The sequence below is a fragment of the Podarcis raffonei genome, chromosome 9, assembly GCF_027172205.1.
Source record: "Podarcis raffonei isolate rPodRaf1 chromosome 9, rPodRaf1.pri, whole genome shotgun sequence".
In the NCBI taxonomy this organism is placed as follows: domain Eukaryota; kingdom Metazoa; phylum Chordata; class Lepidosauria; order Squamata; family Lacertidae; genus Podarcis; species Podarcis raffonei.
The window spans coordinates 22,211,330-22,235,844 of record NC_070610.1 but is presented as its reverse complement, the minus strand read 5'-3'; the positions used below and the strand labels follow the sequence as shown (position 1 = coordinate 22,235,844).

General features: G+C 45.2%; 2 protein-coding genes across 17 annotated transcripts in view; one reads left to right on the top strand and one right to left on the bottom strand.

Annotated features, from left to right (window-relative positions):
* Window positions 1-9,040: 9,040 nt before the first annotated feature.
* On the top strand, window positions 9,041-16,583 carry LOC128420981 (general transcription factor IIE subunit 1-like). The gene is made up of 4 exons (XM_053403103.1): window positions 9,041-9,488; window positions 10,842-11,043; window positions 12,972-13,195; window positions 15,432-16,583. Exons 1-4 carry the CDS (start codon window positions 9,041-9,043, stop codon window positions 15,812-15,814), a joined length of 1,257 nt encoding a protein of 418 aa, XP_053259078.1. The 3' UTR covers window positions 15,815-16,583.
* A 4,948-nt stretch (window positions 16,584-21,531) lies between these two features.
* PCM1 (pericentriolar material 1) overlaps window positions 21,532-24,515 on the bottom strand; it is a 48,945-nt gene continuing 45,961 nt past the window's right edge. For all 16 annotated transcript variants that reach the window (XM_053404447.1, XM_053404454.1, XM_053404455.1 and 13 more), the window contains 5 exons: window positions 24,187-24,262; window positions 23,414-23,670; window positions 22,702-22,794; window positions 22,453-22,576; window positions 21,532-21,848 (listed from right to left, as the gene is read on the bottom strand). In XM_053404447.1, coding sequence (XP_053260422.1) covers window positions 21,823-21,848; window positions 22,453-22,576; window positions 22,702-22,794; window positions 23,414-23,670; window positions 24,187-24,262 — 576 coding nt within the window. In that variant the 3' untranslated portion in view covers window positions 21,532-21,822. The remainder of the gene's footprint in view (window positions 21,849-22,452; window positions 22,577-22,701; window positions 22,795-23,413; window positions 23,671-24,186; window positions 24,263-24,515) is intronic.

Sequence of the window (24,515 nt, the reverse complement as noted above, 5' to 3'; positions counted from 1 at the left end):
CTTCTGCAAGGCCGCTCCCTTTCCTCTCAGGGATTGACAGTGTTCTGCAGAGGCGGCTAATCCTACACCCACAAACTGGCCATGCCTTTTGTCTGTTGATTCAAAAGTCCTTCTGGTGATTTGATATGCATCTCGAGGGCTGTGTTAACACCTAAGCGCAAATTTCCCTATAGGGAGGAATGGTAATTTGGAAAGGGTGGTTCTGAATGCCTGGTTAACATGCTCTGAGTGAGCAGGAGAGGCAAGTTCCAAAGAAGAAAGTGGCCCAGCACCTACATCTGAATATTACGTTGGTGTATTAATGCATTAATGCAGATCTGCCCCTCTCTGTCTGACCAGCTGTCCGTCCCCCACACAGTTGGAGTTCCCAGCCAAAAAAGACACAAGTTTATAAGGAATGCCTTGCCGGTTTTTACACAGTATGTGACTTCTAAATGAAAATATTGTTAAAAGTATCTGCAGTCTGGAAGATCTCAGCTGAACTTCTTTATGCTTGCCAACTATATAAAAATAAAGGTAGTTCTATATATAAAGATAGTTGGCAAGCACAAATAAGTCCAGCTGAGATCTTCCAGACTGCATAGATATATATACAGTGGTACCTCGGGTTAGAGACGCTTCAGGTTACAGACTCCGCTAACCCAGAAATAGTACCTCGGGTTAAGAACTTTGCTTCAGGATGACAACAGAAATCGCACAGTGGCAGCGGGAGGCCCCATTAGCTGAAGTGGTACCACAGGTTAAGAAAGAGTTTCAGGTTAAGAACGGACCTCCAGAACGAATTAAGTTCTTAACCCAAGGTACCACTGTATAGCGCTTTTAAGCATTAAAACATTGGTGCCGTTGCAAGATTTTGATACGCAGGGAAAGTGGAAAGATGAGTTCACAGTAAAATCAGGAATACAGAAACTGTGAATGTTTCCCAACTGAATCAACCAAATCCTTTAATCGTCACAAAATCAACATTTTGGCTACAAAGGTTATGGTGGTGGCCAAGGTATAGGACTTCTGTCTCTCCTCTTTTCCTGCCCCAATCCTTCACACTGATGCCTGTTTCTTGAAACAAAAACCCATGGCTATGACTTACTGCTGTTGCAAGATGGACTGTGTGTTACGCTCATCACGTAAAAAGCTAGGCTGGGATTCCCGAGACTTCCCTCCTGGAAGAAAATGGGAGATGCTTGACTAGCAGAAGTAAGATGGATGTTCTTCCTTTGGTTTTACATTGCTCACTCTCCCTGATTGAGGAGGCAGCGGAGTAATTCTTTGCCACCTTCGCTGCTGCTTCATTGTGTGACTTAAGCCTTCAATAAGTACTGGAATGAGATCCCCTGTCAGCTTTACTCAGGAACAACTGTGTCAATAATGATCCTCATCTCCCCATTGCACTGCAAGGCCACAGCCTCCACAGGATTGCCGACTTTCTGCCACTCTCAGTTGTGAGCGAAAGCAAAGATTTGGTGCAAAATGTATCTGCTGTTTTCACACCAAGGAAACCTGAGTTAACACTTGGATGATGATGATGGTTATTATTATTATTTTATTTATGCTGCAATGCACTCGTAAGTGGGGCTTCTCTTGCACCTCACCTGGAAACTGCGGTTAGTTCAGAATGCTGCAGCAGGGTTTCTGACAGGAGTGAGACCCTGTTAGCATATCAAACCTCTTCTCCCAGATCTGTCCTCGTCATTCTTGTTACCAGGCTACGTTCACGGTTATATATTGGTATATAAAGCCCATATGTGCCCACTAGGCTACTTGGATCTGCAGAACGGGCACCGTTACAGGCTGCCACCCAGTAACTGCTCCGCAGTTGTAAGAAATTTATTGTTTGGTGTGGCAGCAACTTTGGAACTCCCTACCAATTGACACCAGGCTTTTACCATACTCTGTTGGGTGCCTGCTTAAAATATTTTTGTTTAGGTAAGCCTGTTCAGATATGTAAATGTTGACAAGCTTTAATCTTTTTTAAAAAAAACAAACCCTGTAAAAGTTTGTAATGGTTAACTTTTTAATATTGTTAATATTTCATGTAAACGGCTTAGAGGTTTTACTACTATCCAGCATTATATAAACTTTGCAGGTGCTATTTATTTAATTTATTTAGCAATCTTGTATCTCCCACCGCCGACGACACTCCATGAAGACCTGCCTTTAACCAGGCTTCTCCAGTTTTCAGGTTCCACGTTGCCAGAGCCAGCTCAACTAGTTCCACTTGCTTGAAACTAGAATGTCTTGCAGCTGCACCTCTGTTAACAATGGGGTGCAAAACTTAGACTCGTTCTATGACCTAGTTTTTTACTAAAGTGGCTGGTTAAATCCTGCAAGTCTAAACAAGGCAATTCATAACACCCAATTTTAATGAGAAAAAATTACAGTCGATCAATAACAGATTGGATTGTAATCCGACATAAATGCTGCTATGGGTGTGTGTTTGGGGTGGAGTCCCACATTGCTTAATAGGGGTTTATGCTCAAGTGAGCATGCATACACAGGTTTGATGCTCTGGTTAACACTAGATAACAATAGAGTTTAGAAATAATCTGGTGTATTGTGTGTCAATTAGCAAGTAGATCTGCGCAATAAATTGTACAGCTCATCATTAGGTTATGCTTTGGCAAGACGGATTGTTTCTAGAACTTTTTACATCTTGGCCACTTTACAGCAGGGCATTAATCATGCTCAAGCCCATTGATTTCAACAGATGTGGCCGCTGTCCACTCCTGCAATGCAAATCTCTTCCACGCAGCTAATGGGCCATAGCCAAACGCTTTCCCCTTTAACCAAGGAAACCTTGAAACTTGTTAGATGAAGGCCTTTGAGATCTGCAGTAGAGATCTCTGTGCCCTCATCTATAGCAGCCATAATTCTCGGGGCAGTTATAATGGTTAAAGGTAAAGTTACCCCTGCCTGTACGGGCCAGTCGTGTCCAACTCTAGGGTTGTGCGCCCATCTCACTTAAGAGGCCGGGGCCCAGCGCTGTCCGGAGACACTTCCGGGTCACGTGGCCAGCGTGACGAAGCTGCTCTGGCGAGCCAGCACCAGCGCAGCACATGGAAACGCCGTTTACCTTCCCGCTATAAAGCGGTACCTATTTATCTGCTTGCACTTAGGGGTGCTTTCGAACTGCTAGGTGGGCAGGAGCAGGGACCGAGCAACAGGAGCTCACCCCGCCGCGGGGATTCGAACCGCCAACCATGCGATCAGCAAGTCCTAGGCACTGAGGTTTTACCCACAGCGCCACCCGCGTCATAACGGTTAAACGGGCATAAATGCAAGATTGCGGTGTCTGTATCCCCTACCCATATAAAGCTGTGTTTTCCTGCTCATCCAAATCATTGTGCTCTATCGATTGGCAGTAGTTCTTTGAAGACTTATAGGTAGGTTATGGGAAGCAAATACGGTAAGTTACATTCTGAGTGGACAGGCAGATGGGTTTTTCTTAAGCATATGCATGCCCAACTCCAGCACCCATACTGGCCGTTGTCGGGTTTGCTAGGACTGGTGTGAGTTAGAGTTCGTAGAACTATAGAATTTCAAAGTAAAATTTCTCTTCCAATGCCCTGCAATGCAGGAATATGCAGCTGTCACATATGGGGATCGAACCTGCAGCCTGGGCATTATCAGCACCTATCAGCTCTCGCCAACGAAGCTCTCCAGGCTGATAGAACGTTACTAATTCTTCATCTTTGCCAGAGGAGGAAGCAGGCCACATACAAGTCAAGATTCCCAAGGCAGACGCTGACAAGGAGAAGGCAACATTTGGTGCTTGCCTTCTGGGGTGGGGTATGTAATGCACAGCAAATACCAGGGAAGTTTTCCCCAGTATAGAGAGGGCGTGGTGGGGAAATGGCTAATAAATACCGGTTGATGTAAAGCTGCAAGAACCGTAGGCGGTTTAAGGTATTTTGCCTTGATGAGCCAATTGGTGAGGTTATTCCGCGCTTGAAATTTCCATCACTTATTGCACAGCTGCACAGCAGTGACTAAATTGCCTGGAGCATCTTCCTCAAAAGTATAACATTGTATAAAAAAAGGTAAAGGACCCCTGGATGGTTAAGTCCAGTCAAAGGCGACTATGGGGTTGTGGTGCTCACTTTCAGGCCAAGGAAGCTGGCATTTGTCCACGGCTTTCCTGGTCGTGACCAGCATGGCTAAAGCGCTTCTGGCGTAATGGGACACCGTGATGGGAACCAGAGTGCACGGAACAGAGTGCCGTTTACCTTCCTGCTGCAGCTGTACCTATTTATCTAGAGGCAGAGCTAGCTGCTCCAGCACCCGGAGCAGCCCGTGGGGGCAGGGCTAGCCGCCCAGTGTGCTAGCAGCAGGGAGTGTCCCGGGGGGGCTGCCGCCCACAACATTGTCACCTCCCCCTCAAGGATGACACCTGGAGCAGACTGCCCCCACCACACCCACCTTTCTCCGCCTCTGTGTTTATCTACTTGCACTTGCGTGCTTTCAAACTGCTAGGTTGGCAGGAGCTGGGACAGCGGAACGGGAGCTCACTTCGTCGCGGGGATTCGAACCGCCGACCTTATGATCAGCAAGCCCAAGAGGCTCGGTAGTATAGACCACAACAGTCGTTAAAGACTTACATTTGCTTCCAGTACATTTCCAAGCACAATTCAAAGTGTTGGTGCTGACCTTTAAAGCCCTAAACGGCCTCGGTCCAGTAGACCTAAAGGAGCATCTCCATCCCCATCGTTCAGCCCAGACATTGAGGTCCAGCTCTGAAGGCCTTCTGGTGGTTCCCTCACTGCGAGAAGTGAAGTTACAGGGAACCAGGCAGAGGGCCTTCTCGGTAGCAGCATTGTGAAAGACTTTGAATTGCTCTGATCCACAAATGTGAGAAAGAAAGTTCAGCTCTTCACTTGCAAGAAAGAAGCTACCGTACATTTTGCTGGCGGTGATAACAAGCAAGTCAACAAGATTGTCCTTAGCATTACTTTACAAGAGTACAAAGAAAAGCAAATCCAGTGCCCCCCACTCCAAAAAAATGGAGAACATGGAAGCGTCTAAAGCTATTATCCCAAAAAAGAAGGATACAAAAATAGTTTAATATTGAGATAAAAGCTTTACCAGTTCTAATGGGAAATTAAGAAATGGTAAATAGAAGTTTGTAGTCTGTACCGCCCTGTAAAATGTTAGGGGGTTGGCCAGTTAGAAGTGATCTCAATTCACACTACAGAGGATATTCCTGTTTCACTGTACATCATGTCTCAGTGCCACAACAAAATCTAGAGTCCAGGATGAATGAACAGCAACACAATTCCAAAGCAATTCCAGGTATATGTGTTTTCCTTGGGCAGAGAAACTGCAGCCAAGGGGAAATGTTCCGAAATTGCAACCAAATAAACCTCTTTCCACCTGTATCTAACATCGCATAGACTATTTTGGGGGACTCAAAATTAAGAAAATTGGGGAGGGGGGATTCCCCAGAGGAGTTGAGCTTTTTTTTTAGGGGGGATTGCAGAAAAATCGCTCACCCACCAGACTGGCAATGCCACTCTCCCATGTTGTAAAATCAACCTATCCTCTATTTCCTCGCCGACAAAAGCAGCAAATTGCCCACTTGATGCCGCAACAAAAGCTTCTCAACACCAGCCCTTGCCACAGCCACCAGTCACAATCTCTGGCTCCACACGTCCCCACAATGCACTACCCATGTATAAGACGACCCAGAATTTTCAACATGATTTTTGGAGGGGAAAACCCCACCTAGTCTTTATGCTACAATTTACCCTATTTTTCTGTGTATATCTTATAATGAACAGGTACTGGTTTTGATTTTATCTTGCTTTTGCTTGCTATAAAAAATAATAATGGAAAATGTAATAATTAGCAGGCTTTCTTTTCCTTTTATCATATGGAATAAGTGGTATGTCTCCAGAATTTGAAGGTCTGCAGACGACCAATAAGGTGAAGAAAGCATTGCATAAAATGCACGAGGGAACATGCTTCAGAAGTGGCGAAGTCTCTGCATAAAATGGCACCCCTTTATTTGTCAGCGAGACAGACTTCTGGGTCCCAGATGGAGAAGAGAGTAGCGCATGGAAATGCAGAGCATCGCTGATCTCGGGATGGCATTATTCAACACTGTCTTTTAAAAGCCCACATTCCCTCCCTCCCCACTTTAGAAAGGAATCGCCGAGTGGCGAAAGGCAAGGCAACGATGCACATTGAGTCAAGCAGCCCGGGCAACTGTTAAGTTATAGTCTGCACCGGTTGAGCAAGCTCTTGCGATATTGCTTTAATCGCGTTGCAAAAGCTAGCGGAACAAGATTTCTCAGCTCCTCTCGGCCTCCACCTGGCCGGCTCTACTTGTGTGTGCTTCTTGAGCAATCATGTGTTCATCACCTGCAGGTGAGCAGGACTGCAATAGAGATTTCTTAACAGCTGTCAAGCAGCCCCACTCCTCTGAATTCCTATCACATGCTTAGAATTTAAGAGTGCTGATTAAGGAACTCCAGAAGGAGAGGGAAATAGGAGAGGTGGCTGGGAGGAGCCTTGGAAAAGCATCTTGAGGCCTAGGCAATCTTGAAGTTCCTGCTGCTGCCACAAAGGGAGGTAATTAGCATTTGGGGCCGCTAGGATACAAGAACTGTTTCTTCAGTCTTGCCCTGAGGCTGTACTAGTTGCTTGTTGGGTGCCAAGTCTTAATGGCAAACCAGTTTTTCACTTATTAGTTGTGGAAGTAGATTGTTATCATGGGAATGTTATGAACTCGCTGCTCTGAACTCGCTTCCAACTTGCCATGGATAATTTATGTTTCTATCCATAGCAACAGGAGTTTTGGGGAGGAACGCATTGAAACCAACCTCATCGGACCAGCTTTGTGCAAGGTAGAATGGTTGCCTCACAGTTTGTGACTTGCAAAGGCAGATTTTTTCAATGCGCTCCCCATGCTGGTCAGATGAGGGATTGGACCCAAAGTCTGTGTGGCTTTGTGTTTTGTTTCAAACGGTAGCATTTCAAACAATGCCTCCAGTATGGAGGGCCTGTGACTACAAATCCCATCATCCTTGACCATTGGCTGTGCTGGTTGATGGCAGATAGAGAGACGGCCGCCATCTGCAGAACTCGACTTTCCCATGTCTGCTGCAGAAGCACACACGCAGGGCACAAGAGGTCTCCTTCTGTTGTTGTCACCAGTTTGGATACGGCATTCAGAATTAGGCTGCCTCTGCATATGTGGATTCTATCTTACTCAGGGTTGGCAAACTGATGGCCTTCAAATCTTTTTGGATTTGGCTTTCAAGAGCTCCAGCCAACATGGCTAAATGGAGGTAGTAGCCAACATCTGGAGGCTCACTGATGGGGAAGGCCCTACACTTGGTTAGTCAGTAGTAGCTGCTGATGGGCCTAAAAATAATCAATTAAATTTAATCCATTAGTTTATCTCCTCCCATTTTTAACAGGGCATCAAGTAGTTGCCATCAGCCCATCCCATGACAGTTAAGTCCATAAATTAATTGTAAGCTCTGTGAATAATGACTTTCTTTGATCTGCCGTAATCCTCCTGCAATATTTGTCTTTGGCAGGTGACCCCAAGTTGTGGTATTATGGCCTGCCCCAAATGGTCCAGCTTCTCCCCTGTTCAGGTACACATTGCACCAGTTACGTAGCTGACATGCAGATTGCCCAATGAGTGCTATTTCTATTCTAGGCTCTTTGTGTCCCCCAGATGTTGTTGTTGAACTTCAATCTGCCCCAGCCAGCATGCCCAATGGTCAGGGAAATATTTGTGCGATCACAGACTTACTTAGCAGAGGTCGCACTAGACATCCCTTTGGAATGAATAGGAGTTATAGAGGATGGCTGGTGCCAAAGTTTCCCGTTGCCCCTTCAGTTTTTCGTCATGGCAGACAGAGCACAGCAATCACATATTGTCTTGGGGTTTGAAAGCACTTGAAGTCCTCCTTGATGAGAAGGGAAGTTACTGACGTAGGACCTAGGTAGGGTTATTGCTGCTGCACATCTCTCGCTACCATATAGATTTTAAAGTGTCTGGCAAGACCTTGAGGTTAATTTTAATTTAGTGGAATCCTGATTTAGGACACCAGGCCCTCTCCTAGGATTTATGTGGCAGTCAGAATGTGCACCTTTTCAGTAGCATCTCTGTTGTCCTTTGATGGGACTTTCCCCTGAAGAATGCGGAAGGAGCTCTGAGTGCCCTGTTGAACTTAATCCCTAAGGCAGGAACCGCAACACTTCAGGATGATGCTGATGGGCTCCAGCACCCTTCATCCGGAGCCAGTATGGCCCAATGGTCAGGGATGGTGGGAATTGTAGTTCAACCTCTGGAGACACACAGGTACCTCATCCATGCCTGAAACAAAACTTTTAAGAGGAATTATGGGCCATGGGGAAAATGCAAGTGAGGGGTTCTATCTCCACATTTCTTCTATGAGGTTCTAACGCCTGATTAAATACCCTTGAGGGAAGCAGGTGGCGCTGTGGTCTAAACCACTGAGCTTCTTGGGCTTGCTGATCAGAAGGTTGACGGTTCAGATACACACGACAGAGTGAGTTCCTGTTGCTCTGTCCCAGCTCCTGCCAATCTAGCAGTTGGAAAGCACGCCAGTGCAAGTAGATAATTAGGTACCGCTGCTGTGGGAAGGTAAATGGTGTTTCTGTGTGCTCTGGTTTCCGTAATGGTGTCCCGTTGTGCCACAAGCAGTTTAGTCCTGCTGACCACATGACCTGGAAAGCTGTCTGTGGATAAACGCTGGCTCCCTCGGCCTGAAAGCGAGATGAACGCCACAACCCCATAGTTGCCTTTGACTGGACTTGATCATTCAGGGGTCCTTTACCTTTTTTTAAAAAAAACCAAACATCCTTCATCTCCTCTAGAAGGACACCTCCTTGTCCTAATGTCCCTTTTCCCTTCCCCCATGGGGAGCTTTGGGTTTAAACTATGGATGTTGCTGCCATTGGTATAAACTCTTCCATAAGCATACTTTTAGAGACTGCAGCAGGTTTTATCTTATTTTCCTTTGTGTTGATTCCGCCTTGGCTCCTGATTATAATGTAGGTACCAATGGGAGGCCAAGATGTTATTACTGAAGTCCCCACAGCCCTGAAACGTTTGGCCAAGTACATGGTGCGTGGCTTCTACGGAGCCGAACATGCGCTGGCCCTCGATGTTTTGATCCGCTACGCATGTGTGAAGGAGGACGATTTGCTGCTGCTCCTCAGGTATGAGCGCAAGCAGCTGCGAACCGTCCTGAACACCCTGAAGGCTGATAAACTTGTGAAGCTGCGCATGCGCGTGGAGACAGGCCGCAACGGGAAGAGCGTGAGGCACAATTACTACTACATTAACTACAAGGTGTTGGTGCATGTGGCAAAGTACAAGCTGGATCACATGCGCCGGAAGATTGAGGCAGACGAGCAGCGTTCCACCACCCGATCGTCCTTCAAGTGTCCTGCCTGCTCAAATGCGTACACCGACCTGGAAGTGAATCAATTGTTTGATGCTTTCACAGGTAAACTGCTGCATCTGTGTCGTTTGCCTCTTATCCTTTAGAAAATACACCGGAACATAAAAATGCACCTGAATTGTAATTGTGCAGGGAAAGGCCTTAGCTCAGTGTTTATAGAGCATTTGCTTTCCATGCAGAAGTTCCCAATTTCAGTTTCCAGCATCTCCAGGGAGGTCTAGGAGAGATTTCTGCCTTCAACCCTGGATAACCATTGCTAGTTAGTGAGAGCCATATTGAGATAGGATCTTATCAAATCATAGTCGGAAGGGACCCTGCAGATCATCTAGTCCAAGCCCAAGTCCAGGCAATGCAGGAATATGTCGCTGTCCTTTACGGGGGCTCGAACCTGCAACCTTGCCATTGTCAGCACCATGTTCTAACCAACAGAGCCATCCCCCATTATGGGTGGGGCAATGGTTTGACTCGGCATAAGGCAGCTTCTGGCAACCCCATGTTGCAGATCTTTTAAAAGAAGATCTGGAGAGCGAGGGTAGTATTTGGGTTATTTCCCCCCCCATCTTTTTAATTAAATTTATATACCGCCCTATAACCAGGGGTCTCAGGGCAGTTCACAGAATAAAATCAAGATATAAAACAACAAAATATATACAGTGGTACCTCGGGTTACATACGCTTCAGGTTACATACACTTCAGGTTGCAGACTCTGCTAACCCAGAAATAGTACCTCTGGTTAAGTACTTTGCTTCAGGATGAGAACAGAAATCGTGCTCCGGCGGCACAGCGGCAGCGGGAGGCCCCATTAGCTAAAGTGGTGCTTCAGGTTAAGAACAGTTTCAGGTTAAGAACAGACCTCCGGAACGAATTAAGTACTTAACCTGAGGTACCACTGTAATAAGAAAAGAAAAAAGAAAAAACAATAGCACCCTGCCCAACAACCACCACCACATTTTAAAAGGGCATAGGAAGTAAATCAGATCAGCCAAAGGCCTGGTTAAAAAGGAATGTTTTTGCCTGTTGCCTAAAGGTGTGTAATGAAGGCACCAGGCGAACTTCCCTGGGGAGGGCATTCCACAGATGGGGAGTCACTGCAAAAAAGGCCCATTTTCATGTTGCCACCCTCTGGACCTCTTGAGGAGGCTGTGACAGGCACATCTCACATTGGTCTGGGTAGAGGTGGTCCTTGAGGTATTGTGGGCCTGAGCTGTTTATGTGCTGGACTTTAGATTTCTGCAGCAATCTGCTGAGGGCCTGTGGGCCCCTCTAGAAGTTGTTGGACTTCCATTTACCTGAGCCAATGTGGTCCGTGACTGGGGAGGGTGAGAGCTAGAAATGAACAACATTTGGAGGGGCCACAGGTTCTCCCTCCCATCGCCTCACCTCTGTTTATGTGTCAGGGACATTTCGTTGCACCTACTGCAATACTGAAGTTGAGGAAGATGTGTCTGCACTGCCCAGACGGGATGCCCAAACTCTGCTGGCCAAATTCAACCAACAGACGGAGCCCATCTTTGAGTTGCTCCGTGAAACGGAAGACATCGTTTTGCCATGTGACCTCCTTGAGCCCCAGCCTACAGAAATACCGGAACTAGCAAGAAGGTAACATGTCATTAAACTTATCGAGCTCCAAGTGAAATACTGGCACAAAGTAGAGGTTGATGAGTTGAACAATTTTGGGGTAGGGGTAGAGAACTGTCAAGGTTTCCCCAACTAATTTTGTACCTCGGGCTTGCCTTTCTAACTGGAATAGGCAGCAGCTCTTTCGTAGCATCATGTCACGAGACTCCGTGACAACACATATGGGTGATTATATATGTGTGTGGACTAGGATGGGTGGAACAGTCCAAGCCCACTTCTGCAAAGTGGAATGAAATCTGTGTATTTCACCCCAACTCTGGTGTGGTTGTGAAAACCAGAATGGCTCCTACAATCAGCCCTGGGCATGAGAAACCTCTCTACATATTTCCTTTAGGAAATGAGGCACAGCAGAGACTGTGGTGTCTTTATGATATCTGGTTTATTTACATACATTTGCACCCTGAGCCTACGATGGAGGGATTCACAGCATCAACACCCCAAGGGTCTTGTTGCTCCCATGGCCACAGCCTTGGATTCAAGCTGAAATCAGCCACGACTTCTTGTCTGCCTTTCCAGCTTGCAGCTTCCCCCATTCTAGCTTCTAGGTCACATGACAGTCAACTCTTGCTTTTGTCCTTCTCTTTGTCTAACAGCTGGAGAAGGAGACCACGCATAAGAGCCAACACCTAGGGGCAGAGGTCCCTTTGCCCCACCCTACCCATAAAATATTTGAAGGGGCCGAGCCTCCCTCCAAGTTGATGGGCATTGCCATTCAAATGGTGTGGGGCAGGGATTTCCTGCCCCCACCCCCAGTATTTTATTCAAGTTGGCACCCTGGCGACACCCATTTGCTGTCTGGTACAGAGCTGCCTTTCCTTTATTCTCTCTTAATTGCCTGTCCCATGCCACCCTATCCGGAGGCATTCACCTCGTGAGGAAGCCATCCTGAATGATATTTTAACACTTGCTAGGATTATAGAGATTAGAAGTCTGGCACCCACAAGCTCATAACAATACTCCTTGCCTTTCCTGTACCTTAGGCCACTGTTTAGTACTTGTTGTCACGGTACCAAGTAGAAAATAGTGCCCAGCCCATAATTGCTTCTGTCCCCACAATAAGGAAGACATGCTGCTAGCCCCGATTCCAGTTGAAGGTAGAACTCTGCCCCATCCCTAGAATAGGGTAGCACCTTTCTGAGCAGAGGAATCCTAGGCATGTCTGCTCCCCGTTTAAGCATGTATAGCAATTGTAGCTACGAAAGGCCCAAGAATAATTCCTAACGGTGTAGTTTTGAGATGAGGTTGTTCAATTGTGTGGGCAATAGCCTTTTAACTTAGGAATATATAAGAGAGTCACAAAAGACTGTTCTGGCCTCCATTTCTGAGATTCTCATACGTGAACTTTTGTAGCTTTCATCACAATTAAAGCATTTATTAGATGAAAAAGGCCTTTCAACCTATATCTGGCTTGTCCCTCACAACAGCCTTGCAAAACAGGGTTGCTACGAATCAGGGCTTTTTTTCAGCCGGAACTCACTGGAACTTGGTTCTGGCACCTTTCAGGTCGGTGCTATTGCCATTATAAGAGAACAAGGTGAGTTCATGGTGAGTTCCAGCACCTCTTTTTCTAGAAAAATAGCACTGCTACTAAGCCATACTAGAGTTCTTAACAAGGAGTAGTAAATAAATTGTGCTCCTTTATAATTTGCTGGCTACCTTGAATAAATAAGCTAAAACAATATTCAGGGGGGCAGAACAGGAGGGTCTTGTTCCAATTTAGACCCCCCCCGAAGCCAATGGGACTTAGAATATAATTGTGACATAACCCTATTAAATTGCGGTGTGGGAAAAGTATAATTTTGTCTGAATCAGAGCCGTACACTTAAAATATTCATGTCTGTTAAGCAATACGAGAATGTTAGTGACAAGACTAATGTGCACATTTTTAGCTTGGATAAGAATCCGTGTTCAAAAACTGAGCTGCTTCGTTGCCCTAAGAAATGGGCTGCCAGGAGTTATGCCAGGAACATGTATGTCCAGAACGTTGTTATTGACATCCAAAAGTCTGGACTTAAGAAGAAAGCAATGGTCAAGGCAGTCAAAGGACAACCTGTATGGATGACCCAAAGTACCACAAAGGGGACCTCTTCAGCTGTGGCTTCTACTAGTGTCGGTGAGTCCATCTTCCAAGAATATTATTCACACCTGCTGTTAAAAAGTGCTCCATTTCCATGCTGTTTGCGCTTCCCCTTTGGTGGTAGCTGAACTATTGCTGTTCCTCTGTCAGTCGATCCCCCTTTCCCTTGCATTTTGGAACAGGGAAGCTGTAGGACACCACATTTGCTAAGCTAAGAAGTCCCAGATGTTGTCGGTACTGAGAAGGACACTTTGCCCTGGCCAGACTCTGCTCCCCAGTCTTCAAACCAGTTTTCACACCCAACCTCTAAAGCAGCAGTACCTCTCAAGCAGCATTTGGTTAGGTGAGCAAACAGGAGTCAATGTTGCGGCAAGGTGGACATCACCAAAGCAGTCGTTTGCCATCGGAATTGTGAACTAGTTGCATTGTTGTTTTTTAATGCTTACAGCCAGTGGCCACCGCACTATAAATCCTAAAACAAAATAGATGTACAGTGGTACCTCGGGTTGCATATGTTTCAGGTTACATTCACTTCAGGTTACAGACTCCGCTAACCCAGAAATTGTACCTTGGGTTAAGAACTTTGCTTCAGGATGAGAACAGAACTTGTGTGGTGGCGGCAGCGCAGCAGCAGCGGGAGGCCCCATTAGCTAAAGTGGTGCTTCAGGTTAAGAACAGTTTCAGGTTAAGAACGGACCTCCGGAATGAATTAAGTACGTAACCAGAGGTACCACTGTAAATGAAGCAGTAGACCCAGGAGGAAGTTGCAAATGGTCCACAACTAAAAATGTTAAGGTTGACTTAACCAGTAGCAGTAGGTGGTCCAGCATAGGTCTTGCTCATCTGCTTTCCCAAGCTGTGTCACAGCCAGTTTTGGAGAGGGACAAGGTGCCGAGTGTGTTGTGGCAAAGGAGGATTGGGTTGGTTCCGCTGCGCTGACACAGATTTGAGCTCCTTGTGCTTTGCCCTGCTTTCTCTTGGCAAGCAGCAGCAATGAAAAGGCCGGTGAGCACCCTGCCTGTGCCAATTGCAGTTGGCTGCAACTGCTGCTGTTGCAAGAGGAAAGTGTGAAGACACTTCATGCCTCTGCTTCAAGCATCCCATTCCTGGAAAACACCAATAAATTACTGTCAAGCTATGGTTGCTCAATTGTGAAAGGGGCACACCCAATATGATCATCATTCATCTGAGGAAACTTTAGGGTGCATAGCCAACTGTGGCAAAGTTGGCAGAAAACTATATTTGGCAGAATACTATATTTACTTGGCCAGCATTTGCTTTCTTTTCTTGACCGCCTTCTCATAAATTACAGGGGCGGTGAATATAGATACATATTAGTCCAATTCCAGAGTAATTGAGTTGCTACGGGTTTTGCCACAGCTAAGGTCTTATTTATAGGAATGATGGTTCACTGAGGCTTGACTTAAAAAGGTAAAGGGACCCCTGACCATTAGGTCCAGTCGTGGCCGACTCTGGGGTTGCGGCGCTCATCTCGCTTTATTGGCTGAGGGAGCCGGCATACAGCTTCCGGGTCATGTGGCCAGCATGACTAAGCCGCTTCTGGCGAACCAGAGCAGCACACGGAAACACTGTTTACCTTCCCGCCGGAGCGGTACCCATTTATCTACTTGCACTTTGACGTTGCTTTCGAACTGCTAGGTTGGCAGGAGCAGGGACCGAGCAACGGGAGCTCACCCCATCGCGGGGATTTGAACCGCCAACCTTCTGATCGGCAAGTCCTAGGCTCTGTGGTTTAACCCACAGCGCCTACTCAACGCTAAGTTACTTTTATTAACTAACAAACTGTTCTGATAATAAACCCTGCTTTTACATGTTTCACAGTACTCAAGGGGGGTTGCAGAAAAAGAGATCCCAATATCTTGGGCTTCTTCCCTTTGCAGGAACAACACACAGTTTCAACAAAGGCATGCACCAGCTACAAGATTCTGTACCTCTGGGTAGCAGAGCTCTGACCTGCTTCAGAGGCGCTCTGTGTCTGCACAATTCGACTTGTCACTGGAGACCTAATTAAATAAATGAAAAACAAAGCACTGCCCGATTCCTTACCCTGTGGAATCTAGAAATGGCTATTACAACCTCTTTCTCTTCCTCTCTGTAGCCATTGCAGCCTCTCCCTGAGCACACCCCCCTGAGTGTAAGCTGACCCCATTAGATCTAGTGCCTTCTGGAACAAGTTTTGCTCTCAATTTGGATGATAGGTTAAACATGCTGAAGAGCTCCCTTAACTGTGTTTCTCCCCCCCCCCCACTAGAAATGCCTAAGGATATGGTTGACTCTCCCAAGAAACCTTCCATTAACAATGAAGTACTTAGGACTCTACTCATCCACGAGTCAATCCCTTTCTCTGTGTCGGGAAAGACCCCTTGTTTTGACAAAAACGGACCTCAGCAGTCAGAAAGCGACACCAGTGAGTCCGAGGAAGAGGCCAAACCAACTGCAGTCAACACCACCGGCAGTGATCTAGAAAATGATCAGGAGCCAAGAGTTCTAAATCCAACCGTAATTGTGGCTGGACGGCCACACTTATACAGCGAAGTGAGTGAAAACCCAGAACTGGTTTCATTTATGACAGATGAAGAGCGAGATGCCTACATTAAAGTTGGGCAGGAGGTGTTCCATTCTGTCTTTGAGTAAGCACATGGACCAGGTTGATGGCTTGCACGAACCTCTTTGTGCAAATGGATTGTAATGCAGGTGAAAAGGATAAACCCTACTGTGCTTTTTGTTTAAGAATGGCATTTGATATGTCAATTATAACAGTCGATTTGTTTTCCATTGGAGGATTAGCTGACAATCTAAAAGTCAAGCGAGGTTGAGTCTATTATTTTGAAACGAGGAATGTTTACTTTTGCATTTTTGTTTAAAAATCCAAATGTAAATCCAAATTGTATGAATTGTAAGAGGGTATATATAATGTGCCTTGTAAGCTTAAGGTTGGCATCCTTTTTTATTCTCAAGGAAACCTACTAAGCAAAAATAGAGTTACGTCCACAAAACCTCCAACATGGCAATTGTCCAGTTAGCAAGTTAGTTTTTTGTTGTTGTTTTTTAAAGCACATCAAAGTTGCCTTCTCTCTGCAGTGAAGAGAGTAAGACTCTCTTTGAGTTGTAGTCATTAGATGCTTAGATGCTGTGCTTGGCTATGGCTTAGGGGGTTAGGAGAGCAAAAAATGCTGATGGAAAGTGGCCTTTATGGAGTCTTGTGATAGCTACTAGCTGTGCTTCCAAGGAAATTTACTGTCTCCTAAATGGCTGTCAGTTGAGCAAGAGATTCTGCCATTTGCTCTAATAACTAAAAAAACAGGTCAGACATCAACTGCCCTGCAAGAAGGGAGACAGGCACACAGGCTAAGATAATATCAGGGTCTACCCAATTGAACTGAGTGCAACTGTTCCCCTGCCCAGCCCAGTTTGTTTTACATCGTCGTCTTGATTTGATATTTAGAAATTGTAAGCTGTCCTGGAGGCCTTGACAGAAAGGTAGTTATAAATGCTCTGTATGCAAGCATGTCTGTCTAGGTCTGTATGTATTTGAATAAGCAGAAAGAAAAGGATATACTGTAGAATAAACTCTGCAACCCACATTAATTGGCAAGTTTTGTTTTTTTAAGCAACCCTATATTTTATTGATTTACAAAAGTACATGCCTTGTCTTTTTCAGGTTGTATGGTCTTTCTTACAAATCAGCTATGTTTGTTGTGAGACCTTAGTGCTGAGTACAGTATAAGGTTGGGGAAGGGGGAATGGTGAGACTTATTTTTTTTTGCATGGTGTACGTGTGGGGCTTCGTGTAAGCGTCAACTGGGTAGGTTCTCTTTCTCTTTATTACATTTCCTTGGCAGTAAGAAGTATTGGGGGGCAGGGTGTGGTGGCTGTCTGCAGTGGGGTTTGTTTACATATGGGGGGAGATTGTTAGGTCAGGTCAGCCATATTGATTCATATGCTGTGGGTGGATTCTTGTCTTGTTGGGCTGTGTTATGTGATAAAGGGGAGCCATACTGGGGTGAAGACGTCCTATTTGTCGCCATGTCGGTTTATTGGTTAGCTTTTCTAGTAAGGCTGCTTCCCGTAGAATTTGATACCATTGGTCCACGTTTACTCCTGACAGGTCTCTCCAGTGTCTGGCTATGAGGCTTCTGAGAGTATGTGGGTTATAAGCTCTGTTTGAGTGGAGCTATTATGATTTTGGAAGATGTTCAGCAGGGCCAGTTCTGGGGTGACTTCTAATACCTGTTGAGTTATTTCACTATCTCTTGTAGGACTGCTGTCCAGAAAGGTTGGATTTTAAGGAATTTCCACCACATGTGGAGGTATGTAACTGTGCAGGTACAGCCTCTCCAACATCTTGGTGAGGTTCCTGGGCATATTAGTTCTAGTTTCTGTGGTGTTATGAACCACCTGTGAGTTTCAGAGTGAGTTTTTTTCTTTTCGCTGTTATGGATTTAAAGTGAGGTTTAGACCACATTCTAGTCCATTTGGTAGGTTTAATTTCATAGCCTATGCCGTGCTCCCATTGTTCTTTACGTCAAAGTGGTTTGTGGTATTTTGTGGATACCATCCCTTTGCTGTGTCCCTCAGCTGTCAGGAGGTGCTTTTGAAGGTGACAAAGGGTCTAGTGGCTGACAAGCTTACATACTTAAGACCAATACCGTAAAAGGTTTTGCTACACCAACTGAGCATCAGTTCCTATTTACATTTTTCTAAATCTATCCCCAGCTGGCGTCATATTCTTATATGGTAGGCTAATCCCTGGAAAATGTATAATTAATGCTGGATTACTGGTGATATATTATTGTATATTATTATGAGAGTGTACTGGGAACACGCCTACTGGATTAATTAAAGAGACAGCAGTCATCCCCTAAGGCTGGAAGCTCTTTTGGGGACTTTGATCCTCCACATTTCTCACACTTTAAGGTATAAGTCTACTCTTGAAAAATATCCATAGCAGGGGTTGCTGATGTGGCATCTTCAGGGATATATGAACCCACAGGGGCCCTTCCCAATGCTGGAATTAGGCTTGACAGCACCATTCTGATGTAGTACAATACTGTGGTAGGTGTGTAGCATCCATGAGTCTATTGCTTTTCCTACTAACTAACCTGCCCACACTGTATTTGTTAAGGTGACTGTAGTTCACTATTTAGAAAACAAGGTTTTCCCATACTCCCGTGTCGCTGCCTTGATATTTTCTCCCTCTGAAGTGCTACTGCGTTATCAGTGGAAGATGAAGCTAGGGTTAACGTTGCATTGGTGCAAAAAAGCAAACTCTAAATTGTTAAGTCTGTTTCCTAAGAGTGGCTAACACTAAAATGGCACCTTTTTTTGTTTGGCAAATAGGGCTTCCGTATAGAACAAATGGCGGCTTAAGGTAAATTTCGACCAACAGAACTTTTCCACCATAGCCTTACAAGATGAAAGCCGTATGTGCTAGAATTCACGCTTCTTTAGCAGTGCTGAGATTCTTCCCTATATTTAACGTGCACAATAATACAGTGGAATCTCGGTTCTTGAACCACTCCGTTCCTGAACATTTCAGCTCCCGAACATTGAAAACCTGGAAGTGTTCCAGTTTTTGAACATTCCTTGGAACCCAAACATCCGACACGGCTTCCAATCTGCAAAAAGCCTAGCTGTCAGCCAATCAGAAGCCATGCCTCGGAATTCAAACATTTCACAAGATGAAAGTCCTTCCGGAACAGATTACATTCAACGTCCGAGGTCCCACTGTAGTGAAAAACCTACATACTGGGTTTCAAATAACAGCAGCAATGAACTTGTCTCTATGTGCCCTCCATGACTACTTTTACCTAGTTGAAAGGTGTCCTTGAACTGTGACAATTCGTCTTGCTTTGATGGAGAGGTATAGAAACGTCTCAACTTTTGTTTGGCTGAAACAGTCACATCTACTGCTCCACTTTGGGCTCCCGGTCTTCCCCATCATGAACATGCAGCCCATGAGGCAACATGGCCGCTGGACTGGAAAAAAGCTGACACCACCACCACCAAATCCTCCTGTTTTTCTTATCTGACCACTTGAAAGGCTTCTTCCCACTGTAATTAATTTCATGAATATCTTGCACTGCACAGGCCCTCAGGGCATAGTAGTATTGCTCTTAAGACTTTTGGCTAAGGGTTTCTCCCATCTATCCTTTAATTCCCAAGTGACTCATTATTCTGCTTGAGTAATATCTTATCCACCCAAAATCCTTTAGGATACATGGCAGAAGAGGGGCAAACCCATCTACAACTTGCTTTCCTAAAGCAAACTGGCAGGATCAACAGCAAGTACCGTATTTTTCGCACCATAGGACGCACTTTTTCCCTCCTAAAAAGCAAGGGAAAATGTGTGTGCGTCCTATGGAGCGAATGCAGGCTTTCGCTGAAGCCTGGAAAGTGAGAGGGGTCGGTGCGCACCGACCCCTCTGGCTCTCCAGGCTTCAGGAAGCTATCTGCTAGCCGTGGGAGACCCAGCTCTCCCACGGCTAGCGGAGCGCTGCATTAATCCCGAAGCTTGGGGTGTGCGGAGCTCAGCGCGCCCCAAGCTTCTGGGTGCCGGCAAGGTCTCCGCTAGCCGTCTAGACCTTGCCGGCACCCAGAAGCTTGGGGCGCGCTGAGCTCCGCAGCCCCAAGCTTCGGGATTAGCGCTCCGCTAGCCGTGTCTAGGCTGTGGATAGCAGCCTGCTTCCCGGAGCGTCGGGCGCCCTGAAAGCAGAGCGCCCAGCGCTTCGGGAACTCATCCGCAGCATGGGGACCCTTTCAGGAGTTCCCCGCAGGGCTCCCCACGCTGCGGATAGCAGGCTGCTTCCCGGAGCGTCGGGCGCCCTGAAAGCAGAGCGCCTGGCGCTTCGGGAACACATCCGCAGTGTGGGGAGCCTTGCAGGAGTTCCCCGCAGGGCTCCCCACGCTGCGGATAGCGGCCTGCCGCCCGGCAGGTGGGGCGCCCTGAAGCAGAGCGCCCCTCGCGCCAGGCAGACATCAGCCAGCCCCACAAGCTCGGGGGACAGCAGGGAGGCGCAGCGCCACTATCCCGCTGTTCCTCGACCTGGTTCGGTTTCCCTGACCTGCTTTTGGGGGGGAAATAAAGGGAAATTTTTTCCCCCTTTATTTCCCCCCCAAAAAATTAGGTGCGCCCTATGGTCCGGTGCGTCCAATCGTGCGAAAAATACGGTAGCTGGTCTGCATAGGTGGTTCATATAATCTGCATAGCTAAAAATAGGGCTGACCCTAGACTGCATTGTACCTGTAAAATAAGGCTGAGAAACATGCAACCCTGCGCTGAACTACAAGTCTTATAATCCTTGATCATCAGCCATGCTGCCTGAGGCTCATTGTAGCTGGAGTCAACATGTAGGTCCATGCTTTACAGTATCAAATCTCAATTTTACAGAATTTTGAAGCTGAATGCCGTCAGGTTCCAGACAGACAAAATGAATAAACTGGGAATTTGCGATCATTAGATGCAGAGATGGTCGAGATTCTGGATGGCTTTTAAAGGGGTTTAGACAAATTCATGGATGATAAGGCTATGCACTAGTCTCCAATGAGGTAGGTAGAATGCCTCTGAATAGCGGTTATAGGGAATCATAGGCTGGGAGAGCAGCCTTGCCCACCGCGAGAACAGGACGTTGAACGTCAGAGTCCTGCCTGATCGGACCAAACAATGGTAAAACCAACCCCAAAGCTGTCAAGCTTTTTTTTTCTTTTTTAGACGAAACCCACAGTTGTCAATCTTGTTTTTCTTTTTACAAAAAAAAGGACTTTCAGATGATGGACACGCCCATTCCATCCAGATGCATGGCTGTACCTGTTGAATTCCCACTGCCCTACCTACTGCATTTTAGGGTTGCCATCTTTCAAAAAAGTAAAACCAACCCCAAAGTTGTCGAAAGTCCTTTTTTTGTAAAGAGAAAAAAAGATTGACAGCTTTGGGGTTGGTTTTGTCCTGGACCCTTGACAAGTCCATCGAAAAATCCGGTTTTGTTGAGGCAGGGGGTTCATCACACATCCATCCCCACTCGATCAATCTGATAGGTGAGGGTGTGTGTAATTTTCATCCCCATCATGGATTTGGCATGGACAGAAAAGTTTAAACTGGCACACTGAATTGAATTGGGATCGAAGATTCCTGGCCCCTGCTCTAACTCAAGAGTTATTCCATGACTGGAAGATCATTTCTGTATGCAGGATGACACTTCTGCATCCAACCCACTACTTTGGTCCTGTGGAAAAAAGGCAGTTTTACACTTAATAAACTGCAGCAATGAAGTAAAAGAAATGATTCAATACCGCTTATCTCCTTAAACCTTTTAACACCTGTCTGTTCACAGAGCATCATATCCACACCTACGTACAAGTCAAACTTTATTTAAAACTACATTTTAAAATTGCTAAAATCACAATAAAATTTCTTTTAAAAAAGACAAGACAGAAACGAACTGTGCAGCCAGACTGAAAACTCAGTTTTAGCTGTTTAGACTTTATGGGGGGCGGGGGGCGGAGTTAGCATGCCTATTCTAAAAGGCAATGTGTGAAAAACTAATTTACATTTTTGTACAGATTAGAACACATGAAGTTTAGTAGCAATTTTCTAGATGCAACTGCAGATGAAATAGGCCAAGAAAGAGCCCTGGATGTCATTTTCATGCACTTTGGGCTCCTGTAGTCTCTGTAAAAAGAGAAAACACTGATCATTGTTCAGAAACAATAAAATAATACATTTTTAAAAAATAAATGTTTGGTCAGGGCTTCCCTCAGCACTTTGCAGACTATAGTCAGCACAGATATATGACCAATTCAGTGAGTGTCCCAGATGCACTTTATAATATGCTTCTGCTCACCCTTTCCCATTCATCTGAGAAGACCTCTATTTAACCACATTTAGCCTGCTGAAATTAGTGGGGCAGCACCTGTAGCATTCTGGACCCCACAATAAAATTGCAGAACAGAAGAAAGGGACCAGAGAGGGTGCTGTCCAACTCTCACCTATACAGGATCAGAGCAAGCTAAATTAGCATAATGGATATAAATATCTCCCCATGCCTCAACTAATAGTCAAAATGTCACAAGTTTGAACATACACGTGAACTGCCGAATCTTGATCCCTCCTTTTCCAAGCCTACTTGAATCCACTTGAACCTACTACTTGAACTCACATCAAGTTTTATGCAACAGCACTTGAGTGAATTACGACTAGCAAGCTTAAGATAAATAAAAGGAGTTGAGCCATGCAAGGATAGACAAGCATGTGGAAGGAAGCTGAAGATTCTCACCAGGTTCCTTCAGCATTTGAGGATCTCCTACTAATTCTTCACCATGACTTTCTGCACCAGAGAGTATTTCTTCAGTGATACTGTTAGACTGAGCCTCTGCCACCATTTTTTTCATTAACTCTTCCTGGAAACAGATTAACGCGTTAATTTTCAAAAATTACTGTTCATTGCTCACTTCCTGTGAGTGATACATTAAATAAAATCTTTGTTTTGTACACCTCTCAATAAGATGAATTTAAAGCAACGTACCTCTGAGTAGACTGCAAGTTTAAGGGGCAAGTTTTCAACTTTTACAAAGTCATCTTCATCTGATTTCTGACTGACGTTTCCAGAGCCAGTTTCCTGTTGGCAGAATATTTTAAACTGTCTTGTAATTTGGATTTCCATGAAAATTTTAAAACCACACCAATCAAGGTCATAGTTTTTGGTTTTTTAAAGGTGGGAAATCCTGCTCTTTTGAGTGCAGGAACTGGTCTGATCCATAGCTGTCAACGTTTCCCTTTTTTAACGGGAAATTCCCTTATTCCGAATAGGATTCCTCGCAAGAAAAGGGGAAAGTTGACAGCTATGGTCTGAGCAAAAAGGTTTAGGTGGGCACTATGGAGCTAACCTCTGTTTCCCTATGGGAATGGGGGGCGGGAATTATGTGGACCCTCCTTCTTGCCTCCATGTTCTGAGCAGCAAGAACAGATGCTAAAAATAAAATGGCAGGGTGGAAAAGGTTTCAGCTTTTACAATGCTTTTTAGGCAAAACTGCATTCCAAAGCAATTTAGAGCCATGCACAAATGCATCTGTAAAATCTATTACAGCTTTTAAACTATCCCGTCTTGCCTACTAAGCAACACACCTTTGTGAAGCTCCAAAGACTGAGCACTCTCTGATCCACTTTGTTACACAAGTTAAATAAGCTTATATTGTAAAGAAATGACAAAACGGCACCTGATGTCGAGTAATACATACATATTCATTCACTAATACGGGAGACTCTGTATCGGGACTGCCAACCACAGAGCTTTCAGGAGTTCCTGATGAAGATTTGGTTTCCCCATGTAGTGTGTCCAACGCCTGGGTTTCATTGACTGCTAATGAAGAGTCTGGCTCTTCAGATGTTAATGCAGCACTGGCATTAAGATCTTCGGCACCTCTTGCAGCTGAAGGCTGCTGATCTTCTAATACATTCAGATACTGAGGCACAGCAGCAGGTAAATCCTGGTCACCTAAAAAGCAAACACACACAACTTTTTACTGCATCTTCTCTTCTCCCTCCCCTTTCAATTTAGTGATTCAACCCCTCTTGTTGTTTTAAAGGAGCTGAACCTAGCTTAGATCATGTGAATATTACTCAAGTTTCTCCCAAGGCAGGAATGCTACATCTTACAAGCACTGAGACTCCAGACATCTGCCCAGAATATGTAATCGCCTTTGCTGTCTGTTATCCTTTATTTTCATCAGGACAAACTATTCATTAAGTTAGAACTTCTGAACAGAAGCAGGTTTTGTATCTGTTGCAACAGCACTTGAGTGAAATGTTATTAGTCAGCTTAAGAAAAAGCATTCCTTTTAATTACTTCACCTGTGAACTTCAGGCTCATCCTATCTTGGCAACGGCGGAATAGATCTTACAACACAGTATAGTTATGAACACGGCTACAGTAGTTTGAAATGTTCTCATTCCCCACATTTCTTTCTTCAAAAATTGCAGATAAATCAGTTTCTCTTAAAAATCATTTTACCGTTATCAGTTCCAGATTTGTCCTCAGTAGGCAACATCTGGCAACCATTTGGACTCTCCGGTTTGGGTTGCAAAACCTGTGAGGAAATGATGTTTAAGCTGATCAAGACGGTAAAAGTGTGAGGGTTTAAATATTTATAAGCACATAAAGCTCCAGGGTTTTCTGCAATGACTTGTGTTGGCAAGTTAAATTACCCAGTCAATAGGAATACCATTAAATTGTTTCCCACTACATCCTGCTGAGTAAACACTGAAATATTTATTCATTAACATCCTCAACACATTCTATTTTGATTTTTTATATACGGCTTTGATTAATTAATAAAGCCA